This window comes from Ornithodoros turicata, chromosome 9 (genome assembly GCF_037126465.1).
Source record: "Ornithodoros turicata isolate Travis chromosome 9, ASM3712646v1, whole genome shotgun sequence".
Taxonomy (NCBI): Eukaryota; Metazoa; Arthropoda; class Arachnida; order Ixodida; family Argasidae; genus Ornithodoros; species Ornithodoros turicata.
Window position 1 is genome coordinate 17,804,260 of NC_088209.1, and position 20,461 is coordinate 17,824,720.

Below are 20,461 nucleotides of genomic sequence, written 5' to 3' on the forward strand. Positions count from 1 at the left end.
TTTCGACCAATACACTTCCCATTTTCAAGGACAAAAGAAATTTACACAGACCGAATGTTGTCCGAGAGACCACGAGACTCAATTTGCCTCCAACAATGGAAGAAACAGATTTCCAAGGGAATCCGTCATGTAGAATTATACACTGCACACAATGCCACCACTCTTCGCACACAATTATTATTTCTTATTTTATTTTTTTATTTTTGCGAGCAACAAAGGACACCGATAGAACGGGGTTCTTGTAACAAAAGCGTAAATGCAGTTTCAATGACGCCCTTTGAAACTCTTCTGTTTGCGTTGTGCAGGGATATCTTTCATTTCAGATGTAAATGTGGATTGTATACGCGACACAAAGACAAATATTTAACCGCATAACAGGATTCCAGTCGTCCGTCATTCCGAATGATTTAATTCTCTCGGCTGATTAGTTTGAAAAAGTACACCCTCAAAGAAAAAAAAGAAAAAGAACTACACTGCATAGCACGCTGTCCGCCAACCATTCACAGGAATGATAGGGTTATCGCTTCTGATTCGAAGACGGAGGAGGGCGTACGCCTTTTTGTAATAATTTGGATATATGATTGATAACTGACACAAAAATACATACGCCTCCCTCTCCCTTCGAAGCACACTCTTAGAGGTAAGGTGGTGGTGGTGGTGACGAACCGGCTTGTCGACGACGGCAACGACGATGAAACAGCCGGTTCGTCACGACAAGCCGATGATGAACTGGCTTGTCGTTGTCGGCCTCACGTATGTGGGCTGCGTCACGACTGTAGCCAGGCTGAGATGATATGGTGTGATAACAGATGAAAGAATGATGACGGCCGAAATTTAAGATTTAGGGTTGTCAGTGCAGAATTGCCGAGAAGTCCGAGCAGTACTTATAGCCTTTGAGCGAGGCCAGATTCCAGGAGAAAGTAGACGAGGCTGCAAATTTTGGAGTGCCTTTCCGTGAAAGAGCCTTTGGGTGTAGGACATCATCCACCGTACAGTTCCTGCAGTGGCCAAGGTATTTCTCCAGCACCGCAGTATATGCACAGCAATGCAGTAGGATGTGCTGGATAGTTTCAATTTGCTGACAGTGTATGCAATTTGCGTTGTCTAGCCAATCTTGAGCCAATCTTGAATCCAATCTTGAATAATTGTGATTTAGTGAAAGCGCTTCTTGTTCGCAACCTGAAGGGCAGAGTTTGTGTACTGCAGGAAAGTCCTTTCTGCGGGAGATCAAGTCGATGATTTTCCAGGATATCCTGGATCCCAGGATGCTGCATAAGAACCATCTTATTGATGGCCAATTTTCTGTCGCTGTCTCCCGGGGTCTTAGAGATGAACTTTACCTCATAGCACGCTCTGCGCCTACCATTGCCACGAATGATTTGTTGAACGCCTTTTCTGCGACAATTATGAACAGCATAAGTGACACAAAAAAGGCGTACGCCTCCAGTTTTCAACAAATCAAGGTAGATCACGATATCATTCGAGATGGTGGTTGGCTAGGAGCGTGCTATGCGGTGAAGTTCATTTTTAAGAGTGCAGAAGCGATATCCGTATCATTCGTGGCAATGGTTTGCGCACAGCATATGCCATGCTCTTAAAAGTGAACTGCACCACATAGCACGCCCCTGGCCGACCATCATCTTGAATTATTATTATTAGTATTTTTTTGCGGTATTGTGCAGTATTTTTTGTATTTTTGCAGTATTATGCAGTTTATAATTGCCACAACAAATGGCCTACGACCCCCGTTTTCCATCAAGTCAAGAGAGAGAACGTTGTCATTAGAGACGATGGCTGGCTAGAAGCGTGCTATGCGGTGAAGCTTTGTTTTTCTAGAGTGTATAGATGCTCGGGAATATTAAGGCTTTACTGCTTTACTATACTAGCGCGCAAAAAAAAATGAAAATAAAACGTTCTATAGGCTTTCACGGTAAATATTTGCGCAAGGCTTTTATATACGTACAGACAATTATTATTCGTGGCAGATCACTATATATTAGTGCAGGTAATGTAATGCGATACATCAGCGCCACCCGGTGGGGAGCGTCGACCAAAGCTATGCTGACTCTATATCGCTCCCTGATTAGCCTACTATTGGCGTATCATGTCCCGGTTTTACATGGCTTGTGCAGAACTACAGAGTCCGCCTTCGGGAGTGTGCCGGTCAAAAGCGTCAAAGTGTGCTTAGGTGTCGACGCATCCACATCAAACACGCTGGCGATTGCTGAGGCCAGGGAGCCACCGCTGGAAGCCCTTCGGGTGCCAGAGTCGTTTCGGCATTTCGCCCCTTGGTCTACGCGTCATAATCCCCACTACCTATAGTTCAGGCCATGCATCAGAGGTCGTGGAGCTCCTCTTACTCACAAGCTCCCTAACCATACCGTGGTACTATATACCCCGACATAAGCAGCTCAAGTCACCGCTTCCTGCCTGAAATATGGGGATGCCGAGGCTGACGGTTCCGAATCTCTCTATGAAGAAATACGTGCCTATCTGCGTCCAGCGGCAGTTGGCTGCCGACTTTTTACATAACATCCAAGGCCGAGTGGAGGTATATAGAGATGGCTCCACTACAACGACTGGGACGACGGGAATGTTGTTGTTCTTCCTCTACCTCCGCCTCTGGCCGTCTCTAAGTTCCCATGAGACCTTGCGTGCCACGGGTGGCGCTTGCTTTTCTAAAAAGGTCTATGGCGCTCGTGCGGGGCCTCGCGCCTCGCTTCTACACCGCGTTGACCCGGAGCTTGCCTCTACTTTCCCGACATCGTTCCCTAGGCCGTTTGCGTCACTCTACCACCGGCTCCGCCTCAATGTGCCCTACAGCCGGCGTCTTGTTCACAAGCCTGGAAAGGCGGATTCACCTAACTGTGGCGCCTGTGGGACTGTTGAGGACGCTGAACACATCCTATTATCCTGTCCACGGTACCAGCAGCACAGACTATATTTACAAGCTTCTTTAGCTCGGCTGGACGGCAGACCCTTCGATGTTGTTAAGGTTCTGGGCCCTTGGACATCCCGACCATCAGTTCCATGCCATGCACGCATTTGTGCAATTTTGCGCGGACTCCAAGTTGGTGGACACAGTGTGACTGACAGTGTGTGCGTGTGACAGTGTGTGTGAGTGACTGACTGAGTGTCTTTGTCCCTCATTGTTCTTATTTTAGTTAGCCAATTTTTGTTTTTCGAAGTGATCTGGAGTAGCCGGCTCTCGTAATGAGTGCCTATTTCTCCATCTTTTTTTCTTATCAACTCAACTCAACTCAGTTTACGTTTATTTTCTTTCGCGCAGCATTCCCCGCAAACAACCTGTAATTCAATCGTCATTATTCGCTCTTCTACGAAATATAATGTCGCGGCTTATGCAGCCGCAACACAGGGGCAATAGCAAGGGCAATATTATGACTCCGTAATCGACTTCCAAGTTTCCCCTCGCATTCTTTCGGAGTTCTTCGACACGTATACAACGGCGGTTTCAAATTAAAATACACGAGCATGATGGGAGCGCACAGCGAGGATCGTTAACCGGACCAGCTGTTGCAACCCGCATTTATTTATTTTTCGCTCTCGGATGAAGCGTGCATTTACTCATCCATTATTCTTCTTCGCTGATCCAGTTGTCGAAGCAAGAAGCCGGCGGCGCAGCACAAAATGGTGGAGCCAGCTGATGACCGGTGCTCGTTAAAAATACGGCAACAATCAATAACCGTGCGGTTGCGGTTTTACAGTATCCGAAGCGGTTCGGTGTTGCGGTTAATTCAGGCAGCTATTAAAAGTTCCTCCGAGAGAAGCGCTCGAGTGGAGTTCTTTTTTCTTTTTATTTTATTAGCATTTCCTATTACGGCAGCCGAAGAAACACGTTTCTTCTGTGATTCGTTTTGGAGTTAAAGTACACGCTAAAAATAGAACTTCACCGCATAGCAGGCTCTTAGCCAACCACCATCCCGAATGGCATCATTCTGTTCCCTGTTTGGTTAAAAACGGGAGGCGTACGCCTTTCGGAACACTTACGCAGTTCCGAAAAAGGCGTACGCCCCGCGCTTTCCACAAATCGGGAGTGAAAAAGGAATCATTCTGTGCAATGGTTGGTGTCCTCCGAACTATGTGGTGAAGTTCTGTTTTTAGAGAATGAATAGGCAAGCGAAGTGATTTAAACGTGCAAGACAGCTTTCGCTCAAGAACACCGCCGTTAAGAGGTGAAGCACACTAAAAGGGTCATTATCTGTACCCCATAAAAGCGCGTTATGTAAATTCGCACAGCAAGGGCGACGCTTCGTCACCCCTATAGCTCACGAGATCCTTCTTGAGTGGACTTGATCATCACCCTTGTTATGGTCAAGCCTTTGCGTCCCCACCGCGTAAGGGTTATAGCGTCACATATGAAGTAAGGGGTGAAAAAATTGCAAATTTCTCACCCCTACTAAGGGTGGCCAGGGTGTACCGGTGACTGCTCATGCGGCTGATGGTGGCCCTTCTCCCTGCGGCTGTACCGCCGCCAAAAGCACGTTGTGATCGACGGACTGTTATGGTGTCTTCGACTGGCTGGCTCCGATCGCTCTAGAGCGCTCAGGAGCGACATTCCATCTTCGACTGGTCGAAACACAGCACTGTCACTGTATTTGACTGGTTCATTTGGAGCTCTTTCCCTCAACTCGGAGCGCTCTATAGAGCGCTCTCACCAACGTCGTTGGAGTGGTTGAGAAATCCGGTTGGGTTCCGGTCACGTGACTGCGACAGCTTCCGCTGAGTAGCGTTCTTGTTCCGCCGTGCCTGCCATGTTCTGCATTTTGCGTCGTCGTCGTTTTGGCTACGAGGGAAACTCCGGAAGTCACGCGAGTTCACATTTCCTCTCGGCTCCTCTGCTCGAAGCCTGCCGCGTTCGGCTTCTGCACGATTCCTCTGACTCGGAGCCGGAGTGAGACGCGGTCTGACCCGCTCCAGCTCGGAGTATCGGGACGACCAGTCGAAGGCGCCATTAGTGACTGCGTCACGTTGTTCAAGCTGCTTTGTTTACACCAGGCGGCAGTGGCGCAGTCACCTGCCGACAACGAGTGGAAGTGATAAAATATGAGCGAGCAACTTCTGCACGCTGCTGTTGAGTCTCCGTGTATCGTGTTTACTTGCTTCATGTGCACAGTATGCATGCAGTTATACGTCCTGTATATTCTACGCGTGAAATATAAGCCGTCTGTCGCGCAAACTCGATGCTTGTTACCGGAAAACGGCGCCAGCGTGGGCGAGGAACATCGCACCAAAGCGTGAAGTGCCGTCGAGAAAACGCTACATGTATAGGTGGGATCAGCGATTTTCCGTCAGGCTGGCGTCGGGACCGCCGAAAGCAACGGGTTTCTGTCGATAAAGCGTCAGCTTGAGGGAGCCGTTGTCTTTTTGCTGTGTTGTGCCGTATACAAAATCTTTTTGCACAAGGAGTTATAACAAGATAAGATAAGGAGTTGCAACAAGTAACAACAAGAATAACGACAACTTGATTTGAATGATGGTGAATGGTAACAAGATTTCCTGATGCTACACTCTTAAAACAGACCTTCGCTGCATAAAACGCTCTTGTGCATACATTCTAAAAACGGAGCTTCACCGCATAGCACGGTCCATCGCATACACTCTAAAAACAGGGCTTCACCGCATAGCACGTAGTGCGCCAGTTATTGCCGCGAACGATAGGGTTGTCGCCTTTGATTCGAGGAGAGAGGGAGACGTACGCCTTTTTTTGACAATTATGAATGGCGTAATGCCATAAAAATGGTGTACCCCTCCTGTTTTTAGCAAATCACGGAAAAGGATGATGTCACTCCGGATGATGGCTGACTAGGAGCGTGCCGTGCAGTGAAGAACCATCATGTCGAACGATATCGTTTTCTTCCGTGATCTGTTGGAAGTGGGGGGTGGGAGGTGGTACGCCTTTTTATGAAACAAATGCAGTTACGGCGGGGCAGTTAGCGGGGCGTACGCCCCGCACTTCCAATAAAAATCAGGAGAGGTAAAGGTATCGCTCTTTGCAATGGTTGGCCTTCAGCGCATTATTCCGTGTGTTATTCCTTCAGTGGTGAACAAAAGTGCTGGTAGTGGTGGTGGAGGTGACGGAACTTCATCACCCGACATGATGACCCTATCATTCATGGCAATGGTTTTGCCATGAACTAGTGCCACGGAGTGCCACACTCTAAAGACAGAACTTGACCGCATAGCACAGTTCTGTTTTTAGAGTGGAATGTAATGAGTGTAGACTGTTCCGTTTTTAGAGAGTGATTGCATTAGGACCGTCCTCCTTGAAACGAGACATCACGTGACTTTAATTCTCTGCTAAGGCCGACGTGCGTGCGCTGTTTCCGTAACATTCCGCGCATTATACATAATGTTACTGAAAGAACTTACGCGTGCCGTTTTCGACAGCCCGTATCAGAACGGTATCATCCTGAATGCAATTTGTTCTGAATGCAGTTTTATTCTTAGGGTATACCCCTATACGTGCCCTGTTGCTTCCTGCAACTCTACCAACTTTATTTTTTTAAACGAGCGTGGTCACCATTTTTGTTACTCTTATTCGTCTTTTAAAACCCGAGTCATTGTCTCGCCCCCTCAACAGCCTTTCCCGTAGTCCGCGATTCTTGCTTTCCCAGCACAGAGAGAGGAAGCAGTTTTTGCCGTTTTACTTGCTGTTCACGTCGTTAGTAGCAGCGCCATGATCACCGTGTCGCCGGAAGTTGAAGTCAGCTTCCGGTTTTCTTTGCTCTTTCTCGCTTCCTCCGTTTGTTTTACGGCGCTGGACCGGCAAATGATTTTCTCGATAACCGCTACTCCCCTTCTTCAACTTTTCGTCTTCGTTGTTTCACTTTTATCTGACTCCTATGGGTGTGTCGTAAGACAAAATTTGCTCATTTTCTTCTTCTTCTTCGCCAAGAAATGAATTAAGTATGCTAACTCTGTAGGTCATATAGTTCTTGTAGTTCGGTTCTCGCAGTAAAGTTACGTTTTTAGATTGTGGGACTACGATTTATTTTTGCATTTCCCTGTATCGTGGATTTCAGCAAGAATACCAGGCAGCGTCGAGGGTCCGAAACCATGTTCCGTGTCCTGTCCCCATCGTAATGATCAGGAGCCTGCGGTGCCGCTACCAGATGTTTCATATGGTTTCAGCCACAAGAAGGATTCTTGAAAAAAAGAACTCTCTAACTCACTTTTACTTTTTAAAGTTACTACTTACTTAAAGTTCTAAACTTTACTTAAGTTACTTAATAGTGGTAACTTCTCTATAGTTTTCTTAAATCTTAATCTTAATTCTTTTTTTCTTCCCCCCTTTTCTTTCTTAGAGTGTACATAGCGTGGTTCCGGGCCACCTCATCATTCGTGTAACAGAAGTCAAAGCTTGTGCGGTACCGTAACCTTTTTCAACGAGCGAGTTTTCCAAAGAATGGAGCCAAAACCAACAAAGCCAAAGGGCGTGCCAGGTTAACGTGCATATTTCTGAATTCTTTTTATTTATTGCCTATATTTTCCTGCCCTAGTAATCACCATAAAATGCGCCATGCAAAGAAATGTACACAGAGAAAACAAAAATACAGGAGCGGTATAGTCATTGTTGAGCCAGACGGTGAGTGCAGAATTCGTGAGCTAAAAACAAAAACAAAACAAAACAAAACAATGATATCACACAAAGAGAAATAAATAGGCTGACAATCCAAACCAAGGACGTGAGCTCTACGTCAACTTGGATTTGCTTTACTTCTTCTTTGTTATTTGTTCTACCTGGCGTCTCCGAGTCAACGAATTCACCTGGATCTTAATCTCATTAGTGCACGCACCGATGCGCGAGATCGCGCGGTTCGTACTGTCGTCGAGACCACTTTTGCGCTCGAATTGAAAGGCATGTGCATAAGGAAATGTCTCTTAGCAACGATTTGTTGATGTCCTGACCACCGATCGCGGACTTGGTGATCGATCACGTGTTCTATGACGCCAACACATTGACGTGCGTTCGACTGGAGTTTGTAACTTACATTCGTTCAAGCGCGGCGAATCATAATTGGGGCAGATCGCGGTGCACAAACAAGCTATGGTCGAGCTCCAGCCTTTTGGGCAAGGTAAGCAATTTGTGTTGTCCTCTCGTCTTGACATCAGTGACAACAACAAGGTTAATTGCTGACCTTTTGCTAAGGTTAGTGGAATGGGACACGTGTGCAGATGTCACAGAGTATGGCTGTTCTATATATAAGGCGTGATGTTGGTGTTAATGTTTGGCGTAATATTCCGCATGTGGAGCGATACATTGCGAAATGCAACGACAAAAGAGCGGTGTTGCAATCGGAACATGGTCCTTTCACGTGTGAATTATCTTAAGCTGACTCAGTTATACGTAGCTTACTTTAGTCGAGTTATAACCCTTTAGAGAGCAACAACAACAACGAGAGCAATTAAATTATGAATGATGTTGTCATCCTTGAAGAGATGATGATGCATGATGCGTTTATTTTTATTTTTATTTTTCACTTTTGCGCAGAGATTGAAGAGTTTTAAGGAACACGGATCATTGGAAGTAATTATGTCTTAATTGCTGCCTGAGCGAAGGACAACAGACCTCTGAAGCTTACTTGTCTTGCGCAACATATTCAGACTATGGACGGGCTGATTGACATGAACTGGTGTTTTTTTATTTATTCACATCACATCACATCACATCACATCACATCACATCACATCACATCACATCACATGAACTGGTAGCGTCACTATATCCTTTTTCAGAAGTCAACCACAACATCCCTCCACCCGAGAGGGATGTGAATGCCGGCTCGTCCACTAACCTTGTTTTGGACGCCCGTCGTGCGAGGGATTGGGCAGCTGCGTACGAACGTAAGATGTTGTCCTAAGGCGGAACATTGTACTAACCGTGTATAAACACCAACGACATCCCCGCGGAATATTCTAGTGGATGAAAAAGAAAAAAAAAAACAGCTCACGGGGCAGTACTTCTTCCCAGTGTTATGTTACGTTGAGCATTCACACGGTGCTGGAATATTGGGAGTGGCGTTACTGCACACTCAGCTAGCAGATGACACCTTCTGCGTCCTTCCCTGTCGTCTGCTATGAAATATCGCGTACCGGCGACTTCCCCACGGAATATTCTAGTGGAAGGAAAAATAAGAAAGAGCTGCTCACGGGGAAGAAGTTACACGCGTTCGCGGTGGCGGTGGCGTCTTTTGCACTTAGCAGACGACACCTTCTGTGTCTTGTGCTGTCGTCTGCTATGGAATGTCTTGTGGCAGTGGCGCAGGATGTATACCACGGTTAACAGTGCACGAGACGTCGCGTGCTCGTGCTGACGTGGTGGCAGAAAGCTATGACGTTTTTCGCATCTTCCACTGGAGTATTCTGTGGAATGTTGATCGTGTGAATGCACAGTAAGAGTGCCTACAAGATTGCAGGCGGTTACTCATTGCCTGCGGTGCCACATTTGAATTTGCAGCCCGTGATAAGCACAAACATACATACAGAGAAAAGAAATTAGGATTATCGGCACATTTCGCTGTATATTTATCTCCTAGGGTTATCCTTGTCAGACACCTCTTTTCGTTAAGACACCTATTATGTAAATTATGTATTTTATACGAAATGTGTATTTTATGATCGATTGTTGTCTGTGGTTTTCGCCTGTAGAGTATTAGGGATGCGGTATTAAGTACTAAAGAAGAAACGCTTTAACGTATCCGACACCTTTTAAAATAAATTTTGTTCGATTTGTATTTTGTTCAGTGTGCAAGTTACCTTGACTGATGAGGCTCGGCAGCGAACCAAAGTTAAGACCTCCAGTGTACACCCATAAAACGTAACTTCTGACCACGTAACCATGCTGTGCGTTAACCACTGCACCTCAATCGCCTCTGATTTGAGGAGGGGGGAGGGTTATGCCTATTTTGTGTCAATAAACATATACAGTCAACCCTGGATTTATGAACACCCTCGGTTCTCCGAAAAATCGTTCATAAATCGAGGGATTCATAAATCGAAAATTTCGTTAACTGAGTACTATCGAGCAAATGGAACAGTATTTCCGAGTTGGGATTGTGTTTATAATGCCATATATTGTGTAATTTTGCTTTAAACCATGCCTTCTGCTGTATCAATCTCACAAAGAACAGACGTTAGCGCATTCACACTCTGTTTATTATGCAATACTAAATTGTTTAATTTTGCTTTGGACCATGCCTTCCGCTGTGTCAATTTTGGAAAGAAGGGATGTCATCACATTCGCACTGGACAGCTCTCGGAGTTCCTCCGGGATTTTTAATCTTCGTTTATTAATCTACGGGTGACAGCGACCACCTTATTCATCAACTGAGGTCAGGAACACTTGGCCGCACCTTGTGCGAGCCCTGAAAACCCGTTTGTTGTTCGGATTTCGAGGGGTTAAGAACCGAGGGTGCAATACCTGGAAAACGTTTTGTCCGTTCAGGCGTCATTCATAAGACCACGGAATAATCCCTTTGAAGGTTTCTGTTGACCTCGGAACGATGCGTTCATAAATTGAGGGAAAAAACGCTGGGCAACTTCTAGTTGGTTCCCAGAAATTCTGTTCATTATTCGAATATCGAGGTTCATAAAACGAGGGAAAAATGAATGGAAAAAGTTTGGCTCCCCGTGCTCGTGTTCATAAAACGAGGGAATTCATAAATCGAAGGTTCATAAATCGAGGGTTGACTGTATCCAAGAATGGCGGTCGACTCTGAACGTGTTGTACAGTGAAGTGGTGTTTTCCTCTCTCTCTCTCGCCTCACCCTCCACTGTTTTTATAGTGTAATCACTAAGTAATACATTGAGCGTCAGTAGAGAATATGCATTGCAGTAGATTAAAGAACGCAATAACAATACGATTAATATAATACTGCAAACTGGTACATATTGTTCTACCAATAACAGATAATAAGCTAAGGAAAGGAAAATAAGCAAAGTATGACACGCAAAATTACAACAACAACAAAAAAGATAAAATAGCAATATAGGACACGCGGTTCTATGATATAGAAAACGATTAGAAAAATGAGCATGTATATAGCTCGAAAACAACTATGGTGAATATGCTTTCGGATACAATACTCCGTTCCAACAACGTAATGAGGATAATATCGTAGGGCTAATACTTCTGGGCGTGTGCACACTTTTCAGTAGCCTCTTCCCAATGTCGCCGACAGGACAGTAACATCCTACCATTCGTGAAAAATGAGGTGTAATGATTTCTTCCGCCTTGCTTCATTAAAATCGACCTTTTTAGGCTGGTATGCAAATGGTGCACGTTCCATTTCCTGTTAGTGTACTCTTTCGCTGGTAGATCATTTGCATGTGAAAACGCAGCCTCCCTCCCCGTCGCAAAATATACCCCGAGGCGCTCGTAACATAACTCATTTGCTTCACTGCGTATCTAGCAAGAATTTATAACCATCGTACGTATCTTTTTGTTAGCTTTTTATGCCAGGGCTTGAGGGGACCTGTCCTTCCTTAAAAAAGAAGAAGAATAAAGAGGAATTCTTTTTGTCCCTCGCGTTTTTTCTTTTTTTTTTGCGTTGTTTATGATCGTGTAATCGAAGCTTCTTTTTTTTTATTTTGTTACACTATGTTACTTTCCTTGTTGCTTTGTGATCGGAAGTCGTGGATTAGACTACATTTGGATTCGATTGATAATCAAAATAAGGAGACGGATTGGGTTGCATTGGATTGGAAATGCAGTGGATTTTTATTGTTCTATAGGATCGTTATAATACACTGTAAAAACATAACTTCACCTCATAACGAACTCCTACAGCCAGCGGTCATCCCGAATGGCATCGTTATCTCCCCCGATTTGTACACTGTTAAAACAGAACTTCACCACATAGCACGCTCCTAGCCAACCATCATTCCGAATGATATCATTCTGTGCATTGATTTGTTGAAAATGGGATGAGGCGCCTATTTGGGACGCATTATGCATGTCCTAGATAGGCTCCTCCCCTGCTTTGAACGAATCATGACACAGAATAATATCATTCGGAATGGTGGTTGGCTAGGAGCGTGCTATGTGGTGAAGTTCCATTTCAACAGTGTATGAAACGGGATGCGGACGGCTTTTTGTGACACTTGCGCAGTTATGTTAATTGTTCACAAAAAGGCGTGTGCCACACGCCACGGAAGAGAACAGCTGTATCCTGAATGCTGGTTGGTTCTCCCCATGTTTTCCGCTGACGTTCTGTTATTAGAGAACCGGCATATACATAATCATAACACAACGTGAACAGGGTGGTGACCCGGGTTCGAATCCGGGCTCCGGCTGCACTTGTCTGGGTGCTTTCCCTGGGTTTTCGCCACACGCTTTAAGACAAATGTCGTCACATTCCTTGTGAAGTCGGCCCAGGACGCACGATCCCCCCCTCCTTGCGATAGTCGCGAGTGACGTAGCCCGCCTGAGCGTGGCCAACACCACCTAGATACAGAAAGCCTGCGCGCTCGTCGACGTGACGTAACAATTAAGAGTCAGCCAATCGGGATCGTGGTTTCAACGGCCGTAGCCAATCACGGACGTGCTTTCAGCGGTCGTGGCCATGGAGAAGAACCAACGTCGTCTGCAAGTTGTGATTGAACGTCCCCTCGTCCTAAATGGGAATACTTGGAAATAAAGCGCAAAACGGTCTCAATCTTTCTCAAAACTGATTTTCTGGGAAACGTCTCGCACTTTTTGTCTAAATATTTAGGTCTGCAGGTTCCAGGTGAGCTGCAATCATTTGCGGGTTCTTGAATTCGTAGGACGGTGAATCGCAGTAGCAGACGAATTCTGACGCTTAATTCAAAGAGGGAAAGGAGACAATGCGTAGGTTTTCTCTGTCTAGGTGGTGTTGGCGTGGCCGACTACGGCAAGCAGTTCCGTCACCACCACCACCACCACCACCACCACCACCACCACCACCACCACCATCTGTTATTAGAGTGAGCATGTGCATTTTAAAGGCAAAACGAGATGCAACGCAATGACGTTTTTTTTTTTTTAAGTGATGCTGAATGTAAATTAAAATTCGTGTTAAGTGATGCGCACTCTAAAAGCAGAGACACGCTAAAAAGGCGCATGGCCCCTTTTGTGCTTAAAAAAATGGCAATTAACGGCAACGACCCATGACGTGTTGTGTTATACACTATAAAAAAAAAATGAACACCGCATAGCACGCTCCTAGAATACCATAATCCCGAATGCCATCGTTCTCGCCCCGGATTTGTTGAAAACTGGGGACGTACGCCTTTTTTGTAGCACCTATGCAGTACACTCTAAAAACTGATCGTGGTGGTGGTGGGCTCGCTGCTCTAAAAACTGAACTTCACCGCATAGCACGCTCTGCGCCAACCATTGCCACGAATGATAGGGTTATCGCTTCGGATTCGAAGAGAGAGCGGGGCGTACGCCTTTTCGTGTTAATTTGGATATATGACAATTGACACAAGGTGGTGGTGATGATGGCGATAGGGCTTGCCGTTGTCGGCCTCACGTATGTGGGCAACGTCACGACTGACGCCCTGGGGGAATGTGCGTCCTGGGCCGACTTCTAAGGGAACTGTGCCGACATATGTCTTAAAGCGTCTGCGTCACAATTGACACAAAAAGCCGTACGCCTCCCTCTCTCCTCCAATCAGAAGGGATAACCCTATCATTTGTAGCAATGGTTGGCATAGAACGAGTTATGCGGTGAAGTTCTGTTTTTAGAGTGTACATAACTGGTAAAAAAAAAGCGTGCGCCACCATTCGGGATGATGGTTGGCTAGGAGCGTGCTATGCAGTGAAGTTCTTTTGTAAAAGTGTACAGTCTTAAAAATGAACGTCACCGCATAGCACGCTCCAAGCCAACTATCATCCCAAATGATATCGTTATCTGCCCTGATTTGCTGAAAACGGGAGGCGTACGCCCTTTTTGTGACAATTATGAACAGCATAAGTGTCACAAAAAAGGCGTACGCCTACCGTTTTTAACAAATCAGAGCAGATAACGATATCATTCGAGATGATGGTTGGTTAGGAGCGTGCTATGCGGTGAAGTTCATTTTTAAGAGTGTACGGTGCACTTCTCTGTTTTTTGAACCTACACTCTTAAAAGTGAACTTCACCGCATAGCATGCTCCTAGCCAACCATCATGTCAAATGATATCGTTATCTGCCCTGATTTGTTGAAAACGGGAGGTGTACGCCCCTTTTTGTGACATTTATGCTGTTCATAATTGTCACAAAAAAGGCCTACGCCTCCCGTTTTCAACAAATCAGGGCAGATAACGATATCGTTCGAGATGATGGTTGGCTAGGAGTGTGCTATGCGGTGAAGTTCATTTCTTAGAGTGTATGACCGCAACAGTGCCAAGACAAATATGGCGAGCCTTTCCAACGCGTATCCATCAAAGGAGTGCAGAGGTATCGACCCTCGATAGAATTACAGGAGCTCGCAATGCAATCCCACTGCATTCCGGTGGCGCGCTGTGCATCAAGCACTCGGCGCTCGCAGAAAGTGATCCAGTGTACCATATTGACGAGTTCACCTTCCACCTTTGTGTGTGTACCCTCTCATCCTGGCAGTTTTCTTTTTTTTTTTCTTCTCTTTTCTTTTGTGCGCTGTTGTCTCTGGAGCATCACATTTCACTCTGTACCCTCCTTTCTTTCTTTCTCTCTCCCCTGCCTCTCGGCTTTGTTGTTCGACGCTGGATTTTTTTTGCTACAACTGTTCTTTGATGTTTTCCTCCTTTCCCCCTCTCTCTTTCTCTCCCTGTTCTTTCCGTCTTTTTTGCATCTCGTTTCGTCTGCCCTGAAGAGTTACTGGAAGTACTTCTCGAGACTTTACTTTCGTAAGAAATCTTGATCATCTTTGGCCTACGTGACGCTCATGAACGATTTTCTTCAAGAGCACTTCTTACTTAATAAGCGACTCTCTACGTTCCGCATAAAGCGAAGCAGCTGTTCGTTATATCCACATCGTTATATCTATTATATCGATACTATTCTGAGGAAACATGTTGGAAGAACCGTCTCGGAATGTATCGTTGATAATGTTTGATGCACGTACCTCGGAAGTATCTGTTGCGTTTTTCCCCTCACTACTGCCGGGCTTATGCCTAGTGAAAAGTGAACTTATGTTTCTTCTAGTAACATTACAAGCGGTTGTGACTGATGCTGACTTGAGTTTTATTGGCGCAAAAGCTAATAGTGCTATAGTGATGAACCTAGCTAAAACTTTAAAAGCTCATGTTCCAATAATTTCTGTGTTTGGTGGCTTAAAAGTGTAGACATCAACGGATAAAAATATCATTGTAAAATCACAGTTCATTGAAATAGCCGATGTACTTAAAATTATATACTCAAGTAGAAGGAACAATAGCCTCAAGCTGTGACCGCTTTCTTCCAATAGTTACATGCTTTACGAAACTGCAACGCACGTTCCTAGCCAGAATGGAAGCCCATCTCGCTTCCCTGGGCTGTTGCAAACGGGAGGTGTACGCCTCTTTGTGACACCTATGCGGTTGTGTCCGAGCGCTAGCACGACGCGGTGTAACTTCGTCAACCCTGCTGTTATGCCTCGGAGCGTGAGCAATGCTGCGCCTCAGAGCTCCAAGCCTCAGTGTTGGCGAACCACAGGACCGAATCGGCTGGCCAAGACACCGCTTGAAGTCCCGTTGACGTAGACGAAGACGGGTCTGCTTCCTGTGCAGGCGGGCTAGCTATGCGCCATGCTGAACCGGTTGTGCTGTACGTTCGGGTCTCTACTATAAAAAGAGCCAGTCAATAGAGAACGTTCACACAGCAAGAACAGGTACCAACTAGTTCATGCTGCCCGTCACGACAGCCATATGGGATCTGCACGTGCCAGTCGCTCGGCACGCGCGACATACTGATGGCGCTGGAGCATTGCTAGAGCATCAAGGCATTTCAGATGAAAAAAAAAAAAAGAAGTTTAAAGGGGCTTCGGGAAACGTTAGCTACGTCTAGCATTTTTCCTTTTGTCTAATGCTTTTATCTTTTATCTATGCTTGAAGTGGCATCATAGCTGTATTTCCTTCATATAGGAGGGGGGAATATACATTTATTAGAAGGGAAGCCCTCATATAGGTTTTGGCAACGCTTGCCTGGTTTGTCTCTGGCAGGCAATCTACAGTATGTCTACAGCGTTATACCCAGAACCATCCCGGGTAACTTCAGCCCGGGATGACTCTGCTTACATATGAGCAACATTTTTGTGCTGGCCTAAGCTTTTCCAATCACATATTGCCACGCGAACTTCCTGCGCAGTCACGAAAATTCTTGCCCGTGTTCTGTGGCATATTTCGCTCGATGTAAAAGCGAAATACATTTCGACTTCTTGTGATCCATTCGGCCCCTAACTTGTTGATTTATATTTGTGGTACGATTCATAACCCTTTCTGCTCCAGCCATATTGGCGTCCCCTCTTCCCTCATATGCCTGCCGGGGCCAAAAACAATGCTGACGAAGCAAGTAAGGAAAACTGAGCCATAAATCTCGAGGCGACTTTTCGTATTTCTTCGGACATTTCTGCACGATTCATAATCTTCGCTGACGTCAGACATATTGCCATCGCATTTACCGGGGGCAATAAATTGGGATTCCGCGGTCCCCGATATTAATAAGGGTTGCATTCCCCGAGATGAATGTCGGAGCAGCAAGAGTACGAAGACTCGAGGCAAGATAATAGGGTCGACCTGTCCTAACATCCATCAGCGACAACCGCCAGCTTGCGTCTTGTTCCCTCGTACGATGTACTTGTGGAGCATATGAGTTACCACCGTAGATGACTTGTTGGCGCTCCGTATTGCGAAGAAGAAGTGACAAACTATTGCCCCACAAGACACCAGGGATGAAGCGATATAGATATTTATATCGGTATATTATTAATGTTTTTTTCTGAATTGATGTTGGCGATGTTCGAAAGATATTGCTATTTGTATCAAAAATCGACATTTTTCTCGCAGATATCGAGATATTCGAGGCTTCGTTATAATGAAATCGCGTTTTTCGAATTATCGCTTTATTCAGAGTTTCATGCTCTTGCAACGTAGTAGCAGCTGAGGCCAAGAAAACTTGAGGGTTCGAATCCCACTGCTGATACCTTTTTTTCGACTGACAACTATTCAACTTTTGCGCGTTCCTGTCTGCCTTATCGTGATGGGCGTGCTCGGCAAAACCAGCCTGCCTCTTCGTTTTTTCCGTTTCTTTTTTGTTTTTTCAAAACCTAAATTGAAACTACATGCCGATGCGCTCGCCGCCAATGTTTATTGGCTGGATCGTGTGCTTGTTTTAAGTCAACTTTTTCACCGGCCAATTAGTGAATGGGATATCACGGCTGAATTGAAACTGAACCGAAGTGTTTCCACGCACTTCCATGCTGTTCTAACCGCTGCTGCGTATATCGAATTCCTGCCTATATTTTTCCCGGTCCTTTGGCTTCGTTATGTTATAATGAAAATTTACTACAATGTAAAAAAAAAAATTCGTAATTTTACAGAAAAGTGACTGCTAACTGTGTTGCCGGCATAGTGTGTGTCGTAAAGTAGTTATTGCAAAAAAAATCGTTTGGCGTGTACACTACACAGCTCCCATGAGCGAAAACAGAGCAACTTACATTAAACGTATATTAAACTGCAAAACCCCAGTCCGTAACTGTGCAACGTGCAGACCAAACGGATTTTGTGCAGCATATATGCTACATCATATAAGCCGGCAACGGAGTTAGCAGCCACTTGTACAGCAAAATTACGGAAATTGTTCTTAGAGTGTACGTATCTATGTATAACTATGCCGAAGAAAGCGAAGCCTCCGCTGTAACGTCGGCATTAAAAAAAAACGTTTCCCCTGACAACTTTTGAGCAGATGAACCTTCAATAAACACCCATACTTTACTGCTTCTCCTCCCCTCATCTCATTTGTTTTACACTCACAACAATAAATATCGATAGATATCGATAACGTGTGGACATCTTTACTTGGCATGTTAATCAATATTTATCCACAATCTGTTTCAGATATCGATATTTATCCGTATTCAAAGCACAATATTTTTTGCACTTCTGCAACTGCTTTGTTCTTTCGTGGGAGTTGTCATACTGGTGGGGCGGTATAAGTTCACTTTATCTGAGATATTTAACGTTTCCATGCTCAGTCTGCTGCACTGTACCGGGCGGACCTGCGATTGTACAGGGTGTGGTGCAAATAAAGTAGCCCCACATTTATGCACGTATGGCATTCCCTGCTTACCGCATGAACTTCCGGTGGCGCGGGATGACACATTTATCCGATGAAATCGTAGTAACTAGAGTCACTAAATAAGCTACGCTAACCAAATAACGCTAAATAACGCTAAATAAGTAACCAAACTCCACGCAACAAAAAAGTTATCCATGCAAACGTTGCCCTCCGCATCCCGATTTTCCTATGCAGAAGTCAATATGGCGGTCACGGCGCAGTTGCGTCTAGCTACCGCTAGGCGTACCAGATGTCGTTTTGTTTCTGCGTGAGTGGCACACCCAGCGGTAGGGCGATGCAACTGGGGTACACTGCCATGTCCCATTGGAAATACACGGAGCAAGTCCGCGTTGCTAATGATTTTATTGTGCAGAGTTCGGTTACCACGATTTTTTATTTTTATTTTCATCGCATACTTAAATGTGTCATCGTGCGCTGCCGGAAGTTCGTACGCACTGTGTGCGTAAATGTGGGGCTACTTTATCTGCACCCACCCTGTATAACACGATACGGTGTTAGCTACGGCGATGGTACACTCTTAAAAATGAACTTCACCACATAGCACGCACCTAGCCAACCATCATCCCGAATGACAACGTTCTCGCCACTCATTTGTTGAAAACGGCAGGAGGAGCCTATTTTGTGCCATTATGCACGGCACAAAATAGGCTCCTCCTCCCGTTTTCAACAAATCTAGGGCGAGAACGTTGTCATTCGGGGTGATGATTGGCTAGGTGCGTGCTATATGTGGTGAAGTTCATTTCTAAGAGTGTAGGTATAAAACTGGGGTGACTGTTTTGTATACACTCTTTGACGTTCGTATATTTTGTCATCTCTTCAGGCGAATCTTCGGAGGCTAGGCTCGGCCTCTGTGGTTGGATCCTCACCGTCTTGTCCTTTGCGATCGTCGTGGTCACCTTTCCGTTTTCACTGCTCTTTTGTATCAAAGTAAGTTGTTCTTTTTACTTTGCACGTACTGCTTGCGACATACTCCTCTGAAATAATCAATCAGTTCACTCCTGAAAATGAACTTCGCGTCACAGCACGCTCCTAGCCAACGATCATCCTGAGTGACATCGTTATTTCACCTGATTTGCTGAAAACGGGGGCGCACGCCATTTTTGTGGCATTATGATGTCACGTCGAGACTGGGAGGTACCCGGGTTCGAATCCCGGTGCCGGCTGTGCTGTCTGGGGTTTTTCCTGGGTTTTCCTCAGACGCTTTCAGACATATGTCGGCACAGTTCCCTTAGAAGTCGGCCCAGGACGCACATTCCCCCAGGGCGTGAGTCGTGACGTTGCCCACGTACGTGAGGCCGACAACAGCAAGCCCTATCACCACCACCACCAACCACCTTGTGCTTTGTGGCATTATGCACTCTGAAAACAGAACTTCACAGCATAGCACGCTCTGCACCAACCGTTGCCGCGAATGATAGGGTTATCGCTTCTCATTCGAAGAGAGAGTGGGCGTGCGCCTTTTTGTGGCAATTTGGATACACGATAATTGACACAAAAAGAGGTACGCCCCCTCTCTACTCAAGTCAGAAGCGATAACCCTATCATTCGTGGCAATGGTATAGGCATAGGAGCAGACCGTCCTATGCGGTGAAGTTCTGATTTTAGAGTGTGCAGTTCATAATATTGCCTTCGTGTTCTTGCGGACTACTTGCACTCCACCGGTCTGGTGACTGATCTCTGAAAGTGCTCATCATCCTCTCATCCGTTCCCAACGCGCAATAGGGCAGTGTACCTCCTCAGCGGCGGTGAATTGCCGACCTCATCGTCATCCAATGTATGTGTGTCTGTGTGTGTGCCACAAAATGTGGCGTTCGCCCCCCTCGTTTTCATCAAATCAAGGGAGAGAATGTTGTCACTCGGGATGATGGTTGGCTAGGAGCGTGCTACGCGGTGAAGCTCTTTGTTTAGAGTGTATGCCACACGGTTCTACTCGTCAGGAGAAAAAAAAATCTTGCAGCAAGAGGAGATAAGAAAACAATTCAGTAATTTATTTTACTAAAGAACAAGCTCTCGTAATCTCTTTAAATACTTACCTTATTCACTTCCGAGTGCTAGACTTCTCCCATTTTTGCCCGTTAGTTTCCTTCCGAACAAGAGGAGATTTCAGACCACGCTCGAGTTGTAGATTCCACACAAGTATGTCGCAAGCAGTACATGAATGAATAACTAAACAAGTGG

The 20,461-nt window shown here is 45.6% G+C and overlaps 1 protein-coding gene across 3 annotated transcripts in view; it reads left to right on the forward strand.

Annotated features, from left to right (window-relative positions):
* LOC135368249 (band 7 protein AGAP004871-like) overlaps nt 1-20,461 on the forward strand; it is a 254,066-nt gene that overhangs the window by 159,013 nt on the left and 74,592 nt on the right. For all 3 annotated transcript variants that reach the window (XM_064601405.1, XM_064601406.1, XM_064601404.1), the window contains one exon: nt 19,104-19,210. In XM_064601405.1, coding sequence (XP_064457475.1) covers nt 19,104-19,210 — 107 coding nt within the window. The remainder of the gene's footprint in view (nt 1-19,103; nt 19,211-20,461) is intronic.